Source organism: Xenopus tropicalis, chromosome 7 (genome assembly GCF_000004195.4).
Source record: "Xenopus tropicalis strain Nigerian chromosome 7, UCB_Xtro_10.0, whole genome shotgun sequence".
NCBI lineage: Eukaryota > Metazoa > Chordata > Amphibia > Anura > Pipidae > Xenopus > Xenopus tropicalis.
The window spans coordinates 81,677,138-81,696,370 of NC_030683.2; the positions used below are offsets into that span (position 1 = coordinate 81,677,138).

Below are 19,233 nucleotides of genomic sequence, written 5' to 3' on the forward strand. Positions count from 1 at the left end.
CCTTTTACCTCTTTACTTACCATCCCCAATAAACACACAGACACCAATTCTTGGGATAAAAATGGCCGCAGAAAATTTATTAACAACAAGTGAAGTTTTAATTTAAAACATAACATAAATAACAAATGTGAAACAACATCTCAAACATAACACAAATGTTTGTATAACAAACAAATCAACTTTTAAATAGCCAAACACTGTAACAATCCAATAACTGCGCAGCGCAACTGGCGCTGCCAGCTGCCCTTCTGGCCCGGAACCAACTACCCAACAAAAATCACCTCCTAATCCACTTTCTTACCCCTGAGGTTCCAAGCATGCCAGCCCCACTTAACTATAAAACTCCCCTCCTAACCCAACCATTGCTTTCCCCCAACTTAATCACCCCGCCAACGACACTCCGCTACCTCCACCTCTATAGGGAGGGAGGGTGGGCGTTTTACTCTGCTGACTAAAATGGAGTGAGAAGCGGGAACAGTTACCAGCATTTTATACCCCTTACGAACTAACCAATCACCTGCAACTGGGAGTGGCTAAGTCTGTCCAACGTGTCTGTCATGCCCCTGCTTCCCTACGTTTTACTACGGGTCATTGGGCTACTTGACCTTGCAGCACTTAATACTCCTGTACTTGCACCTAGCCACTGATAAATTCTCTGTAGTAATATTCTGCTGCTGCATGGCTGGTTTCTATTTTCCCAAGTATACACAGAAGGGAAACGCATAGAGGATTTATCTGACAGCAGGAACTAGGGGTAGGCAGAAGAGGGACAGGCCTAGGAAGAAATGATGGGGGAGGCACGTACCTTTTCTGCCTGACTACCCCTAATTCCAGGCCTAGTTAGAGAGGGTACCAGACTGGCCTTTGTATGGCCACACACGTATGATATTATTGGTGCGTGTATGGCTAGCTTTAAGGTCTATCTCTGATTGGATAGGTAGCAGCACTTTTACCTCTGCACCTTCTGCCAGATTCTCCAATTGGAGATCAGCCTCATTCCTGTGCCACTTTCATTGTCCAACTTTTATTGTACAAAATCTAGTTTGTCACAAAAGATTTTGGTTTAATCTATGGAACATTCTCCCACTGACCCCCTGACAAATCTGGCTCACACACTAAATGCAAAGTAATTCAGCAACCCTGATTCAATGAAGGGAACAAATTCAAAATAAAGATCATATAAATGTAAAAAAAAAAATGATTGTTTTGTTTATTACAAACAAATATTTTATATACAAATATAATAAACATATTTTTAATATAAACCATTATCATCTGCAAGACCGAGTGTTTATGTTTTTTTTAATTATTATAAAGATGCATCAAATTTCGTTTGATCTTGTTGATCCGCTGCTTTCCCATGATCTGTGCGGCCTGTGAGGGGACACACAGAGCAGATTTGGTGTGGAAATGCTGAAGTATGTATAGCCATGCCGAAATTCACTGTGTGTGTGTGACCTCACAGGCCAATCTCATGCACACAGATAGAGGCACAAGGCAGCAGATTGGCTTTACTCTATTGGCCATTGTGCCATTAACCCTAAGCGTGGAAATAAGTGATATGTCTCTTCTTTAATTTAAATTACACCATGCTCTGTGTTAGTGTTGTTTCTTAAAAATATTTTGTTTCAAAGATTTATATATATAAAAATTACAAGCAGAGTTTTTTTGGGAAAGTAAAATGTACTTCTGTTAGAATATTCTGCCATTTACTTGCAGTTGTACCATGTATTAATGGCTGCCGCCCTTGAAAGTGGAAATTCTACATATGCCTGTTTGAAAGTCAATCTGTGCATTTGAATAGGGCTATAACAGGTGTGTAGCCTGTGTCCCTTTAAATTTTTGTTTTTTGAAAGCTTCTCCCAAACCCCTCCGTGCAAATTCTACATCCCTTGTGACTTAGAGAAATATTACCCCATGGGAGGTTAATGTTTAATGAGGGTTGTCTTCCAACATTTGTCCTGTCTGAGTCGTCACGGGCATCACACACTTTGTGCACCGAGAAGGAAAGGAGCAGTTGTGTGAGACTGAACTCATGGCTGATGGTAAGGAGAGATGCTAGGGCTCTAGGGTCCAGCAATTGATCTTCTGTAGGTTCTGATACAAATAACTAGATTATTCACATTTGTTTACACCTTGTACACACTTTCTTTGATTCCCTGTCTTCTTTTACAATTATTCTTTTGTCTATCCCAAGATTTTACTTTCCCTGCCACCTCTGCTGGGCATCTGCTCCATGTTAGCTCTTTACTTACTGGCAAAGTATCATGGAAAATCTATTTTATTTTTCAAAATCTTTATGAGGCAAATTGTCTTTCTATAAATGTTAAAACTAGAATTACATGATAAGAAAAAATACGGTGCATCCTATTTGAATGTAGTATTGCTTTTTATTTCCACACAGTGAAAAATAGCTGTGCAATGTTTTTTTGCCAAACCAATGACAAAGTGTAACTGTTTCAATTTCAATGTTTTTACATTGCTAGAAATTAAACATCTGGGACTGGGACTGGCCTTGGTGTGTCCTTTCTGCTTAATGCTGCAAGCCATAAAACAGTATCAGGATCCTATTCAACAATGTAGAATCACTGGAATTGATATATGGGATCTTTGCACTGTGAAACTGTGAAAACATATGTGCTTATGCAGGCACATGTGATCTAAATTTTAACAAAGGTGCTAAATTACAATAGCGCATTATATCTATCTGATTGCTTGCTATGGGTAACTGCACTGGTGCCATTTTGCACCAATATTAGTGATAGACTGGCTGGGCGATTAATACAGTATAAAGATACAGTGCAGTGATCATGGTCACACACCAGGACAGAGTGACAGTAAACTTTGCTTTATATACATGTACAGACTGATGAAGCATAGATGCACAGATTTCTCTACTGTTTATCTGCAACAGATGTCATTGTGTACTCTTCTACCTCTCTTTATCTGCATTAGTGTTAATGGCACATTAGCTCTGAAAATGGGATGCATAATGTGTCAAGCGCTTCTCTAAGTCATTTCTCCATTTCTTTGCCAGCTCAGGACGATATGAGTCAGATGCAAGACAAGTTCACCTATGGTAAGATTTAAAACAATATGAGTGTAGAGGCATTACTGCAGTAAGGAAAAATAATGTTATTAGTTCTGATTTCTAAGGCACTGAACAGAAGTACAAACAGTAGAATAATCAATGTGTACCAGTGGTAAAGAAGGAAACTGCACCCACATTTTGCACAATGGAAGAAAATGTAAATTTATGCAACTTCCTAAAATGTGTAAATCAAAACATTTGTAAAAAGTTAGAATTGCTATTAAAAACCAAAAGCCAAGTGATTAAGAGACCTGTGAAGATGCATACATGATTTTAATTGGAGTCTTGGCTAAAGGAGAGCTGGCTTCTGTAAAACTGTTTTAAGAGAGAGAACCAGCAGTGCAGAATACACAAATGTCCAATTGCAAATACATTCACAAATTCACATTCACAAATAACTTTAAAACATTTAAAACCCCCTGGCCATGACATATCGTAGGAACAGAGGTGGAATATATTTTGAAATCACTGCAACTAATATTCCACCATGACTCTTCCAGTACTAATTTCCCTAATCCTTTCTTTGTTTTCACTCTGATATTTTCCCTTTCCACATGAAATGTACTTCTCACTCACATTCTACTTTCTATTGAATGCTTATATTGCATTATCATCTCTGCATTTGCAGACTATGAAACAGTGAGGAAAGGTGGTCTCATCTTTGCGGCAATAGCATTTGTGGTTGGAATGCTGATTATTTTCAGTAAGTACTTATTTGTATATAACCTTCTGTCCACCAATATATGATCATCTAGCCCTTGATGTTTAGTTTGTGCAGAAATACTTCTCTGTTCACCCAGAGGTCTGTTCTGTTTTAAAAAATAAAATTAACTACTTCATAGTTGGCTACACAATAAAATATATCTTTAAGAGCAGCACCATTTAAAAGAAAAAAAAAAAGTTGACAATCGTTCTTTATAAATTCTGACTATTAAATAATCACTAGATATTCATCCAGAAAAAAGGCAAAAAACTGTTTTGGGTTGTTGGAATCAACTCAACAATGTCTTCCTTCTTTATATAGGTACTATATATAAGTACAGGTATGGAACCTGTTATCCAGAATGCTTGGGACCTGGGGTTTTCTGGATAAGGGATCTTTCCGTAATTTGGATCTCCATAACTTAAATCTGCTAAAAATCAATTAAATATTGAAGAAACCCAATAGGCTTGTTTTGCCTCCAATAAGGATTAATTATATCTTAGTTGGAATCAAGTACAAAGTACTGTTTTATTATTACAGAGAAAAAGGAAATATTTTTTTTAAATTATTTGCTTATAATGGAATCTATGGGAGATGGCCTTTCCGTAATTTGGAACTTTCTGGATAACGGGTTTCCAGATAAGGGATCCCTTACCTGTATAGGAAACACGGGCATGGCAATACATACCTTCTTTAATTTTTATAGTGGCCAACCAGAACAACCTTGACTTTAATATGGGAGCAGATATAGAACCTATTACCCACTATACAAAAAAGTGGAACAGTTTCTAGATAACAAAAGACTGATCTTGTAGGACAAAGTAAATATGAGATGCCTTGTTGCTTAGAAAAAGCAGAAAAATATGAGAGGATGGGAATAATATTATTTTTCTTACTCTATTTGCACAACTTGAGCTTTTTGTACTTGACTTAATCCTCTGCATAAAATGCCATAACTAAAACTAAATGTACAACTTCCCTAAACCGACAAAGTAGTTTTAGTAATCACTCTTACGTGCCTCTACTCTCACCAGGACAGCAATAAACATGCAAACTAGTAAAAGCTCACTTTCACGTTTACTTATATTGTTATCCACTAATGGCTTTACACAATGCAGTGGCAGGGTATTGTTGTGTTCATAAACTGTAACACTGTGGCAAATAGATGTATCATTTCCTTAAAAGCATACGTCATACAGCTAGCATTCTATATCATTCTTGTCCTGTCAGGTGGCAGATTCCGTTGTGGGAGGAAAAAGCAACTAAGGTAAGTTCTGTCCATCTATTTCAATAGTTTTATAATTTTAAAAACATTGCTTGCACTGTGTTCATATTGATGATTTATACGAACTGGGAACGAACGAAATGGGAGCCAAGTGAACTAATATTAGCATGTCTCCACAGAGCTCTCAATGAAGATATGTGATATTCTGGATAAAGATAAACATCTACACAGGTGAAATGAAAACCATTTTTATCTATATATCTATCTATCTATCATCTATCTATCTATCTATCTATCTATCTATCTATCTATCTATCATCTATCTATCTATCTATCTATCTATCTATCTATCTATCTATCTATCAGTCAATGTATCTATCTATACACAAATTGGGGAGCAAAGAATACAGGTTTAACTTAACATTTTGACAGAAACAGAACAGCTGAAAATATAAGAAATGTTTACAACAGACCACTGTGTTTGCAACCTTTAATAAATGCTTATTTATTATAAAGAATCAATTTTCTAAAAGGTGATAAAAGAAACAGCGATTATGGCAACTTGACAGGCAGTTAAATATTAAATAGTCTTTTTGGTGTGATGCTTATTTTTAATCCATTGGGAAAGGTGCAAAATACAAACCACCATAAGGTTGATTCACTAAAGTGCGAGTCTTAATAAAAAGTCCACTAAAACGTGCGCTATTTATAGCATGCGTTAAAATGTTATTGCATGTAATTTTTCACTTTTAACGCACAATTCACTAAAAGTATATTTGCGTAATTTAGACGCGATGCTGTGTGCGTTATTTAAGTCGCAAAGACTTTTGTGTGGTATTTGATGGAACATGTGCTAATCGACGCATCATGCACAAATAGTCGCCGCGAGCGAAAAAACGCATGCCATGTTAACCATACATGCTATTACTTTTGGAAAATGACTGCCCTGCAAACTGGAGGCTGCATCACTCTAGGGCCAACACATACTTGAATAAATTACACTGCAAAGTCCATATTTTATTTACCGCCTCCCTCAAGTAGGTGTTAATTTTCACACAGACAAATGCGATATTTAGTGCGTCTAAGTGTTTGTGAATCATGCGTTAGTGTTATTTCGGCGCGCAAATGAACACATACGTTAAAATTAACGCATGTGGTAGCGCGTAAATTAACGCACATGATATGCAACTTAACGAATGTGTTAATACTTTAGCGAATTGTGCATTTTTTTCCCGTCAATTTTAATGCAAAAAAGCGTGCGATAAAACTTATCGACCTTTAGTGAATCAACCCTAATGTGTTTGCAAGGACTTTCAGATTAAAATGGAGAACAAACACCTGTGCTGCATGTGTTTAACAGTGCTGTACTTAGCACTTGCCCTATGACAGGAAATATAAGGAGAACAAAAGACTACAGAAATGTTGTATTTTATATACTGAACACATCAGTTGTTCACAGGGACTTGCCATATTGGATCTTGTTAGGCCTCTTTTGAGTGTGCACATACTTGGTGTGCTCTGGGCTGCTACTGAAAAACTAAGATTAGGGGTCACTGGAAATCATCATGCAGAACATCTGGTTAATGACAAAATTACTTTTGCTTTTCACAGAAGGGTACCGATGGAAGATATATTCGTTAGGTGGTCTACATCTCAGATCAAATGCAGTGACAATGGAATCATCCTTGCCTACAAGTTACATGAACTTGGTCTTCTATCATGACATATAGATCTTAATTTTTCTGTAAACAAGAAGCTCTATTTTGCTTAAAACAAGATATACACAAACTCTACTCAACTGCTAATTGAGATGCCTCTGAAAATGATTTTCTTCTAAAACTGTGCCTATCTCCATGCCTATGAATTTTTAAATTCAAATTGCTCCTCAAATACTGACAGAGCCTATCAACCTCTACTGCAATGTGCTGACTTGGATTTTAGGGGTCTGTTATCCAGAATGCTTGGCACAATTGGCTTCTGGATAAATGGCATTTCCATAACATAAAGAAGTAAACTATAAGCCAATAAAAACATTTGAGATCTGATTTATGAACATAAGTGCTACATTGCATCAGCGCAGTTACCCAGAGCACCAATCACATATTTTATTTCATTGTTAAAGTTGTACTAGACTAATAGCTTGTTGCCATTGGAAACTGCACTGGTGCTAGTTTAGTTAGTAAATGAACCTTTCAGTTGGACTCGTGAGTCCAAAACATTGTTGCAGTCCAATTTTTCTGATTATTGCTACGATTTTAAGATTTTAGATTACACTAATATTTGCCCGACAACTGGTTGCCTGTAATTACAATGTAAGGCCTTGTAAAAAGTGAGAACCTCTGCACTAGAGTACATTACTCTGAATAAATTCAGAACATTCTGACACAGCATGGACTTTTTATTTAGACTCGAAAGCTAACTTTTCAAGATACAATCTGTGTGATTGTACAAGCATAAGTATTGTGCTGAACTTGCATATTCAACATACATTCACAGAGTTGCCTTGCTGATTGTGCACAAAATATTTAGTTAACCATTTCATATTACGAGGAGCTGCTCATTTCTAGTGATTTCTCTCATTTTTCAGATTTGCTTTGTTTTGTTTCCCTCTTTAACATCAGAAGGAAGTTGAAGGACTCTACCTGTAACCCAGATGCTTTTGCACAGTTTTTGCTAGTTATATATTATTGTTATTAAATGAGACTGGGCTCTCAAACTGTGTCAGTTGAATTATGTGTCAGAGAAAAGAGACATAAATGATAAGATATAAAACAATAGGTTGTTGCAAAGTATTTCCACAGGCACTCATATATACACAGGTCATGGACACAAATGGAATAATAGCAGTGGTGCTTAGTATGCTTATATATCCTTGATATCTCCCTGTGCAATCAACTGAGGTTCAGAGTAGTGATGTGCAGGTTGACCCGCAACCCATGCGACCTGCTGCTTTACCTTAAAGGAGAATGAAAGGTAAAAACTAAGTAAGCTTTATCAGAAAGGTCTATGTAAATACAGCCATAAGTACTCACAGAAACGCTGCACTGACTTCTCTGAAAAAAGATTAGTTGTGTCTGTAATTCCTGTGCCACAGACACGCAGCTTTCTGTTCTCTGCTCTCTCCTGCTCCCCCCTCCCTCAAGAATGCTAAGAACTCCCTCCCCCCCTTAGGAATGTGTGATCTGAGCCATCAGCAGGGATCTTCCTCATAGTCTTACACACTGCGCATGTACAGGGGTCTTGGTCTTGGTGCAGGAGCGTGGCATTATGGGAATTTTCTTTACAGAGCTCACTTTCCTATGAGGCTTCTGAACGGGAGAAATATGAGGAGACTTAAGGGCACTATTGAGAGAACTGAAGGTATGCCTGTAGTTGTATGTTTGAGGTGAATTAGGGTCTAAATTACGAGTTCAGGTTGGGTGTGGGTCAAACCTAAGGCAGGGTACAGAGAGGAAATAGACAGGTACGAGTTGGGTGCAAGTCCAACAATGCCAACATTTTAGGATATGATGAGGGGCCTGCCACCCTAACAAATAATTCCAAATCCTTTTCTATAATGTTGAGCAAAATAAACTTAACTTCCACTATATAAATTATTTAAATCTTGTTTCCTTAAAGGAGAAAGAAAGGTAAAAACTAAGTAAGCTTTATCAGAAAGGTCTATGTAAATACAGCCATAAGCACTCACAGAAACACTGCACTGACTTCTCTGAAAAAGATTAGTTGTGTCTGTAATTCCTGTGCCACAGACACGCAGCTTTCCATTCTCTGCTCTCTTCTGCTCCCCCCTCCCTCAAGAATGCTAAGAACTCCCTCCCCCCCCTTAGGAATGTGGATCTGAGCCAATCAGCAGGAAGCTGACTTATAGGGGCAGATTTATCAAAATTTGAGTCCCGAATGGGAAAAATTCGGATTGGAAACGAAAATTTCTGAAGATCGCAAATATCACAAAAATACTTCTGAAAATTCATATTAGTCACGATAATATCGTATTGGCAATCCAAAAGTCACAAAATTTTCGTACCGAACGATTGTAAAGAGCGCCAAAACCGTTCCTATTTTTTCACACTAAAAATACGAAAAAGTTGCGCAAGCGTCGAAAAAGTCGTGCAAGCATCGAAAAAGTCACGCAAGGTACGAAAAAGTTGCGGAAAATACAATTGGACCAATCGAGTGAACAGTCGGAGCATTTGTTCATAAGTAAATGTGTCCCATAGTCTTACAAACTGCGCATGTACAGGGGTCTTGGTGCAGAAGCGTGGCATTATGGGCATTTTGTTTACACAGCTCAGCATTTTTTCTTTCTGTTTGGCTTCATATCTTCTGAACAGGAGAAATATGGGGAGACTTAAGGGCACTATTGAGACAACTGAAGGTATGCCTGCAGCTTGAGATTAACTCTTTACTATCCTTTCCTTCTTCTTAAGTCTGAGAATTCACAAGCACAGCAAACAGGCAGGTTCCATTCTGTGGACATAAATAGGCATGTTTTGAATCACCCCAAAATCTTGTTTATGTGCCCAAATAAAGACCTATGGGCACATTTACTAAGAAATTTTGAGAAAAGGTTGATTTTTTTTTTTACTTTAGATATTTTCGAGATTTACGAATAGGTTTGGGCCAGTACTCAATTTTTCTGATGTTGTTTCACAAAAAAATAGAGGTTTGGAAATAACTCCTGTAATTCATGATTTATTAATGTTTGGTTAACTTTTTTTATTGTCAAAAAAATTTGGAAGGCTTAGAATAGTAGAGGAATAGAATAGTTGGTGAAAGCCTGCCATGAAACATTTTCAAGGAGTAGTTAATCCCCTCATTGTTTTCTGTCTCACCCAGTTTTAACGGGAGGTTAATCCCATCATTGTTTTCCATTTCACCCAGTTTCAAGGGGAAGTTAATCCCCCTCTTTGTTTTCTGTTTCACCTAGCTTCAATAGGAAGTTAATCCCCTCATTGTTTTCTATTTCATACCTTTGCAAGGGGAAATTAATACCATCATTGTTTTCTATTTCACCCAGTTTCAAGAGAAACTTAAACACATTATTGTTTTCCAGGAATGAGTACTAGCGCTCCTAAAATGACTGCTGGAGCAATTCCTGTTTGGGAAAAATAAAGAGGATTCATGGAAATGAAGTTCGATTTTTAACAATACTTTCAGCTCGAAAAATTTGGGATTTTTGTAATGTATTTTTCGCATGAACGATTTCAAGCATTATCGTGACATTTTATAAATACAACAATGATCGAGTTTAATTCAAATTTATACCATGTCAAAATTATATGACTTTCAAGGCCAGAAAAAAATAATAAACGTGCCCCCTAATCAGGGTCGCACTGGGTGGTGAAGGGCCCACCGGGGCTCCTGTCCCAGGGGCCCTGCAGGTGCCCCCAGCCAGGCGCGTTCCCTAACCCCCCTTGCAGGGCCCCCCACCCGACGTCCTCCTCCAAGCGCGTAAATTTGACGCGTCGGAGGAGGAGCGGTCGGGAGGGGGAGCACCGGCAAGGGTCGGGTCTGGGCCGCCGGGGCCCACCGGGATTTTTCCCGGTGTCCCGGCGGCCCAGTCCGACCCTGCCCCTAGTGCCCATGTCCATATACAGGCTGCACAATTATAGGCGGTGACAAGGAAGGGGGAATGAGAGGAGCACAGTAACATTAAGAAATGCTAAATGGAAAGTTAAAGTAATTAACTGTCTATGCCTAAAAAAAAATCTGAGCAATGATTGATAGTTCAGATTTTTAAATACATTTACAATAGGTATGGATGTTTTAATAAAAAATGTTCTCATGTTTAATTTACAAAGGACTTTTATCATACAGCTTTTTATGTGTAGGTAACAGGTCCCCTTTAGGGTTTTGTGGGTTAATGTTTCGTGCAGCTTGAATGTTTCCTGACCCACATATAACTAGTTTAGAGCACTGGTTCCCTCAGCTTTTAACTTGGCTTGGGAAATGGAGTATGCTCAACACTGTAGGTGTATTGTAAGCCTGTGCTATGTGAGACCTGGGGTGAGATCCTACAAATGGACCTCACATTGCCTAGAAAAAGATATACATTGTTAATATTAATCAAAGGTATATCAGTATACAATGTATGCCAAGCAAAAAGTACACAGAAGATGCTTAGTGAGTGACATTTATTAATAGTATTACTGGGAATCATGAAAATGTGTAACAGAAATTGATAAAAAAAACCACTAAGGAACAGTTTGACAGTGATTGAATATAGCACAGATACGGATGCACTAAAGCTGAAATTAGTCAGTGGGAGTGAGCTGAACAGCAAAATGATATGGAAACAGCTCAATGTGACAGGTATTTGTCAGACTTTTAAGTGAAGACTCACTTAGGCTGGAGCTCATTTACCGGTTGTTGAAAAAGAGGAAAATAAAGGGAAAAATAAGCTAAAAGCCATGCTTTAGGTCTGGACTCTTTTAATGAAAATTATTCAAATGTATTAATGATATAACTTCAGGATTCCCAGCAGTTAAATCTAAAGTCCTATTTATAAACACTTTTCCGACAATTTCTTTTTTTCCTGATAATGTTTCTGACAGTCAGGAGAGTGATAACGAATTGACATTTATCTAACTAGATGCATGTGTCAGTAGGTCAGAATGTGCTGGAATGCTGTATGTAGTTGAACACATTTTCTGTTAGCACTCAGAGGTGCACTGAGAACAATTACCTGTCCAAGTATATGCTGCCTGATGCAGGACCAAAGGATTTACACCATAATTCTCCATGCTGGAACAAATCACAGCCCTTTGTCTTCTCTGGAAAATACCGTACATACTTTGTGCTGATTGGCAGAGCTCCTATAGTTGTGCAGTTAGCAGAAGGATAATTGGGGCAGTTTAAAGGGGTTGTTCACCTCTAAATTAACTTTTGGTATGACATAGACATTAATATTCAAATAAAGGCAATTTGCAATTGGTTTTCATTTTTTTATGGTTTTTCAGTTATTTAGCTTTTTGTTCTTCAGCTCTCCAGTATGGAATATAAGCAGCTATCTGGTTGCTAAGGTTTTGGTAGCCTTAGCAAGTAGGCACTGGTTTGTATGAGACTATGAATAGGAGAGGCCCTAATTAGAAAGATAAAAAGTAACAATAATAAAAATTGTAAGCTCACAGAGCAATAGTGCTTTGGCTGCTGGGCAAGTGACAAAAAATAAAATAGATAAATAACATAGTAACATACTAAAAGTTAACTTAAAGTGAACCTGTCACCCAGGCATAAAAAGCTGTATAATAAAAGCCCTTTTCAAATTAAACATGAAACCCAAACTCATTTTCATATTAACACATCCATACCTTTTATAAAAGCATTTAAAAATCCCAGCTGTCAATCATATATCGCCTGCCCCGCCTCTATGCCTAAGGCATAGAGGCGGGGCAGACACTTACTTTCACTTTGAATTCAGAAATTCTTAGATGTTGCTGCACTCCTCTCATTGCACCTCCCTCCTCACCATCTAATTTTGAACCAGTGCATAGGCATAAGCATCAGGTCCCCCCATACTGGCACAGAAAAAAGATTTTAGCAGGGTGCACAGCTTGCCTTAATAACAGTGTCCACAAAATGGCGACTGTCTTCTTGCTGCAATTTTGAATTCCAAGGTTAAAGAAAATAAGATTAAAATCATTTTTATAGTGTATGTGAAGTTTATTTTACTTGACAAACATAATAGAAAACAATTTGGAATTATTTCTTAGGGTGACAGGTCCTCTTTAAAGAAGAACCACCCCTTTAAGTCACCATTGCTCAGTATATTGGACAGTAAAACATAAAGCATAGCTTTGACCTGAATGGGAGGTGAGGCCAAAAGAAGCAGGGGTCTGTCCTAGGCCCTGTCAGACACACCGCCCGTTCGGCACGTTTCATTACTTTAGGTTGCCCTGGTAACGTCAATTGCTTGCACACATGCATGCACCCTGGTAAGAGTTGCCACGTAACTGAGCATGCACGGTGACATTGTGACATGCGCAATACCTCATTCTGAAGCTTTAGGCACCATCTTTGCATAGGTGTTGTGTTTTTCCTATTTTCTCATTTCCTTTTCTGTTTCAGCAAAACCTCCTTATTTAAATCTCTTCTCTCATTCCCATTCCCTCTTTGCCCAAGTTGGCTTCTATGTTGTCTCAGATCCTGCTAAAGCCTGTTTCAGTGTGTATTTCTGTTTCTTGACTTCAGCCTGTTTCCTGACCATGATCCTTGCTGCCTGCCCTGACCTTAGCCTGTTTTTGACCAAGTTCTTGTCTGATCTTTACCAGTACCTTGTATTTGGTAATGTGAACTCTAAAGTGAGTATATTCCCAGCTAGAAATGCAGCAGAAAGTTCAGGGCTTTGGTAAAGACCTCAACTAGCTGGGTTTCCCTGCTTTACCAAGGTGTCGGATTTGTGTCAGCAGTCTAACTACCAAGTTCCAGCCCAACTAGTATGTTACAGGTCCTTTGCTTTATAATTTGTTTAATTTGTCTCTATTTTTGCTGATGATTTGTAAGTTGCCACATTTTAGAGCAATTTGACTAAACAGGAGTGGAAAATGAAATTCATTATTGGTAAGTGCAAGGTTATAAATAACATATATGCAAACTAGAAAGGGAAGTTTGAGAACAAACTTCATGTTGCGTTGAAAAACGTCACTGAATGAAACTTAATCTGTGCAAAGTTTAGGGACCCTGGTTTTAATAGTGTCTGAATGGCAGCAATTTAAATTTCCCCATTGAAAGTCAAGTAGTGACATCTGATTGGCAGTTGGTGGCTCCGCCCACTTTTTCTAACCTGGAACTGCAGTTACCCAGTGACTAACTCTGCAAAGTTTAGGGACCCTAGGATTAATAGTTAAAGAACGGCAGCAGTTTAAATTTAAACCAAGTCAATAGGTAAATTGTGATTGGTGGTTGGTGGGTGTGCACACTTTTTCTAACCTTAAGTCGAAGTCACCCAGTGACAAACAGTGGGCACCCTGACATGAGAATGACAGCATTTTAAATTTAAACCAATAAAATTCAATGGATGAAATTTGATTGGCTGTTAGTAGCCCAGTAACCAACAGTAGCCCCAGTGACCAACTTTGCAACGTTTGGGGACTCAGGCATAGAAATTGTGAGACTGACAGCATTTTACACTTCACCATTGAAAGTAAATAGGTGAAATGTGATTGGCTGTTAGTGGCTCTGCCTACTTTTTTCCCCTAACTTTGAACGGCAGATACCCAGTCACTAACTCTGGAAAGTTTAACTACCCTGGAATTAATACTTAAATAATGGCATCAGTTTAAATATAAACCAATGAAATTTAATGGGTGGAAATGTTCTACCCATTCTAACCCTGAATATGTAGTCAGCCAGTGACTGACTGTGCAATGTTTGGGAACCCTGACATAAATAGTGTGAGAAAGGCAGCATTTTAAATTTAAACCAAAAAAAAAAAAAAACAATAGGTGAAGTCTGATTGGCTGTTGGTGGCCCAACTCACTTTTCAAAACTAAAACTGCAGTCCCCTAGTGACCAACTGGGGACCCTGGAGTTAATACTTTTAAAACCTGAAAATGCATTCCCCTAGTGACCCTGGTGTTAATACTGTGAGAATGGCAGTAGGCTGAATTTACCCATTGAAAATCAATAGTTAAAATCTCTGAACTGTATTTAAAGAATGTCAGCAGTTTAAATTTAAATATATGAAGTCTATAGGTGAAATCTGATTGGCTGTTGTTGGCCCCACCCACTTTTCTAAACTTGGAACATAGTCACCCAGTGACCCCTGACATTAAACACTGACGCCCACTTTTTGGGGAAGTTTGGGAACCCTGGCATCTAACCAATAACATTCAATAGGTGAAACCTGATTGGCTGTTGGTGGCTCCACCCACTTTTCAAAACTAAAACTGCAGTCCCCTAGTGACCAACTGTAAAAAGTTTGGGGACCCTGGAGTTAATACTGTGAGAATGGCAGCAGGTTGAATTTCCCCATTGAAAGTCAATAAGGAAAATCTGATTGGCTGTTCACAGATCCGCCCACTTTTCATATTTTCATTCAGGCTGACCCCATGACTATGTGATTCAAGTTTGGGGAGTGTAGCCTCAAAGCTGTAAGATTGGCAGCAGTTTCAATTTCCCCATAAAAGTCAATGTATGAAATTTGATTAGCTGTTGTTGGCCCCTCCCACTTTGGGGTCATCCAACAAATGTCGCTGTTTCATTCGGGGTGACCCCATTATCATGTTATTCAAGTTAGCTTAGAAAGCTTAGAAAAGCACAAGCAACCTGTTCCGCTATAGGGCGAAGAAGAGTGAAGTTTGGGTGTTGTACCCCTAAAACTGTAGGAGCAGTAACGTTTAGAAAATGGGGGGCGCTAAGAATAAGGAGAAGAAAAAGCTAAAGAATAATCTGAAGTCAAAGAACAGTATGTTGGGTTTTTCAACCCAACATAATTATACATTAACTGTTAGAGTATTGGGGGTCTCCTTAATTGAGAAGAATATGGGTTTTTTTGTGGATAACAAACTGTTACTCTAGGTCAGGGGTGCCCAAAAAGTAGATTGCGGTCTACCAGTAGATCACTGTAAAGTTTCTGGTAGTCCTTGAGTTGGAATGCAGTGGAATGACATCCCGACACTTCTTTTTTCCCCCCAGCATACTGGAGCATTTGTGTGCGGCTGCTCAAGCCATCTATCTTTGTAGTTTCATCCCAGTATAGAAGATTGTCCCCACCGGGCTGCTGTATATATTTGTTTCCACTTTATATGTGTTTCTGTGTGCAGACTGCAAAGTAAAAGCAATGGGAAAATGCTTTTTTCAAAATGCATCAGTTAATGGGGCTAGCAATATTCTTCATTTCCTAGGGTGCCACAGTCATGTGACATGTGGACTGATAAACTTCAGTCATGCTTTACTGCTGAGCTGCAGGTTGGAGTGATATCACCCCCCCCCCCACCCCCAGCAACCGATTAGCAGAACAATGGGAAGGTGGCAAGATAGCAGCTCCCAGTAGGTATCAGAATAGCACTCAGTAGTAAGAAATCCAAGTCCAGCTTGGGACTCCTCCAGTTACATGGGAGTAGGAGAAACAATAGGTTATCTGAAATTACCCAAAGGCAATTTTTTTAAAATAAAAATGTAAGAAATGTTTAAGAAAAATATACATACATAGGAATAAAAAACATTTTTTTTTTACCTACAGACACAGTAGTCATCGTTTTATATACGCCTTACATCATTTTCCCAGGCAGGAGAATTTTCTGTAGTACTTAGTCAGTATCACTAAGCAGTTTCCTTTAACTGCTGTTTTTATATATCTTTGCAAAGGGGAAGAAGCACACCAGTGTATCAACAATGCCTTTAAATCATTTATTTGCAGAAATGAACAAACAGCACAAGATTTCGGGGGTGACCCCTTCTTCAGGTGCAATACATACAAGTGAACAATTTACTCACTAAATACGTTAACAGACCATGTGACACTATCATGTGACTCATTAACCCCCTCACGGCTGCAATACCAAACGGTCCCAAGCAGCCATTCAATTATGTGAATCGACAATCCCCTTCATAGGAGCCCTTTACACCTCATAGTCTGCAAACATGTAACCATAAATACAAAGTATCACATTTAAAAACCAATTATACAAAGTATCCTACAATAAACAGTTACAAAGTCTATAAAAAACATTTCAAGCTGAAGCTTTCGTTTAAATCTTGAGGGGATAGAGAATCCAGTTTTTTTAATCCACACTGCCTCTCTTTTTAATAATTGTTTAGTCAAATTTCCACCTCTAAGTAAATGGAATTGTTCTAATACTGCCCATCTAACCTGTCCCACCGTATGCTTAGCTACATAAAAATGTTTGGCCACAGATAATTCAGATACATATTTCTTTCCACTTTCTTGTTCAGATTTTTCTTTTTGTCTATCTGGTGTATAGTTCCTTATATTGCTTTTATGTTCATTTAAACGGGTTCTTATTGCTCTAGCTGTCTGCTCCACATAAGCATTTTATCATATAAATTACCCCAGAGCACATAAAAAGTCCTTGAAATCGAATTGGTGTGCCTTTAGTGGGATGAGCGATCATATCCCCTCTGATAATACCTGTACAGTGCGCACAGTCGCCACACGTGAATGTACTTGATTTGAGGGGTGCTAATAACCCACTTTTCTTTTCTTTTTGCAAAACCTTTTTGGACAAAACCTGTCCTATTGATTTCCCCCTCCTATATGAAAATAGTGGGGTCTCTTTAAACAATTTGCCTACTTCACGATCGTCTTGTAACATGTTCCAGTGTTAAATAACTATTTAACTATTTATTTTATTTATGAGTGTGGCTACCAAAAGTTGACACAAAGGCCACACTCTCAGATTTATTTTTTTTCGGTTGTATTTTCTTGATTAGTAACTCCTCACGTTTTACTCCTTTTAAATCCTGCTTAATTAAGTTGTTTCTCATTATAGCCTCTCTGCACACATTTTTTAACCATACCCTGCGCTTCTGCCTCATATAACTCCTCACTAGATGTAATCCATCTCACTCTACTCAACTGGCTGTATGGAAGAACTTCAAACTTGTTAGGCAATAAAATAGTATTACAGTCAGTAGGTTTATAATGCATGGTAGTCATTATTTCATTATTTAGCTCTTGTACCATTAATGCAAACTGTTCTGCTGTTCCATTCCAAAACAAGAAAATGTCATCCACATAGCGCCAATAATAGAGAATGTGCTCATTCCAATTTTTATTGCTTAAAATGAACTTATTCTCAAACATATGCATGAACGCATTCGCATATATAGGCGCCATGTTCACCCCCATTGTACAGCCCATCAGCTGTACATAGTACTGTTCATAACATACAAAATAATTTTTAGTTTAATTCCAACGGGTCACATGCAAAATTAATTTAATGCGTTTTAAGATTTAACTTAGTTAGATAATATCGAATGCATTCAATGCCTTCAGCATGTGGAATGGTGGAATACAGGTCACAAACGTCAAGGGAACATATCAAAACTTTCGTTTCTGGTAATTTTACCTCAGTGAGTTTATTCAAAAAATCTGTGGTGTCAGACAGACACATATGAAGTAATTTAAAGATCGGCTGACATATAACATCCAAATAAATTGCTAATGGTTGAAATATAGATCCGCACCCTGAGACTATCGGTCTCCCTGATGGATTCTGCAAAGTTTTGTGAATCTTAGGCAAAAAATATATGTATGGTATTTGTGGCCAATCAACCGTCAGAACTGTAAATAATTCTTGGCTAATAAACCCATCACGTAATGCTCCTTCTAAAAAGTAGTCTACTTCCTTTTTAAACAATTCTGTGGGGTTAAAAGTACGTTTTTTGTACCGAGTTTTATTGTTCAGCTGCCGTTGGGCTTCGTTTATATAAGCTTCATGTTCCAGAATTACTACAGCACCACCTTTATCTGATGTTTGCACAATAACATCCTTGTATGATTTTAAATCCATCAATGCTCTCCATTCCTCTTTAGACATGTTACCATTATGAACCTTTTTAGTTGAATTATTCATTAGTTTTGTTAAATCCTGTTTAACCATAAATTCAAACATCTCAATGCATTTGGGGGTATAGTTAGGGACAAAAGAAGATTTTAAACCTAATTTCCTTTTTATCACCTCCACATCCTTATTAGATTGTATTTCAATTCGTCCTGAACCACCTTTAGCCCCAAATGCATTGAAATGTACACGTAACTTGAGAGCCCTAATGAACTTAAACAAATCAACTTCAACATTAAATAAATTATCCACATTAGAGGGTATATATCCCAATCCTTTCCGCAAAACGTCTTTCTCAGTCTCTGTTAAAGTTCTATGTGACAGGTTAACTATAGACTTTACCTCCGATTGGATGTCCGCTGTGAGGTCCGCATTTTTGGCCGCACAACCCATTCTTTGCCTTTTCCCCCTCCGGGTCTTCTGACGCTTTCGTTTGGGGTAGGTGTGCTGGATAAAAAACATCCATCCACCCATGTTGGACCTTCACAACAGCCTCCTGTAGATGAAACATCCGAAGCCGATAGCCCCAAAGTTACCGTACTCCTCTTTCCTGTCCAATCGCATCGCTGCAGCCGCACTGTACAGGTATTATCAGACAGATATGATCGTTCATCCCACTAAAGGCACACCAATTCAAATTCAAGGACATTTTACGTGCAACAGCTCTGGGGTAATTTATATGATAAAA

General features: G+C 38.2%; 1 protein-coding gene across 1 annotated transcript; it reads left to right on the plus strand.

Moving 5' to 3' along the window:
* The first annotated feature begins 2,027 nt into the window (after window positions 1–2,027).
* Window positions 2,028–7,735, plus strand: fxyd2 (FXYD domain containing ion transport regulator 2). The gene is given in 6 exon segments (NM_001122794.1): window positions 2,028–2,045; window positions 3,038–3,079; window positions 3,720–3,794; window positions 5,025–5,061; window positions 5,199–5,250; window positions 6,631–7,735. Coding segments are annotated over 5 exon segments (186 nt in total). The 5' UTR covers window positions 2,028–2,035; the 3' UTR covers window positions 5,221–5,250; window positions 6,631–7,735.
* Window positions 7,736–19,233: the final 11,498 nt, after the last annotated feature.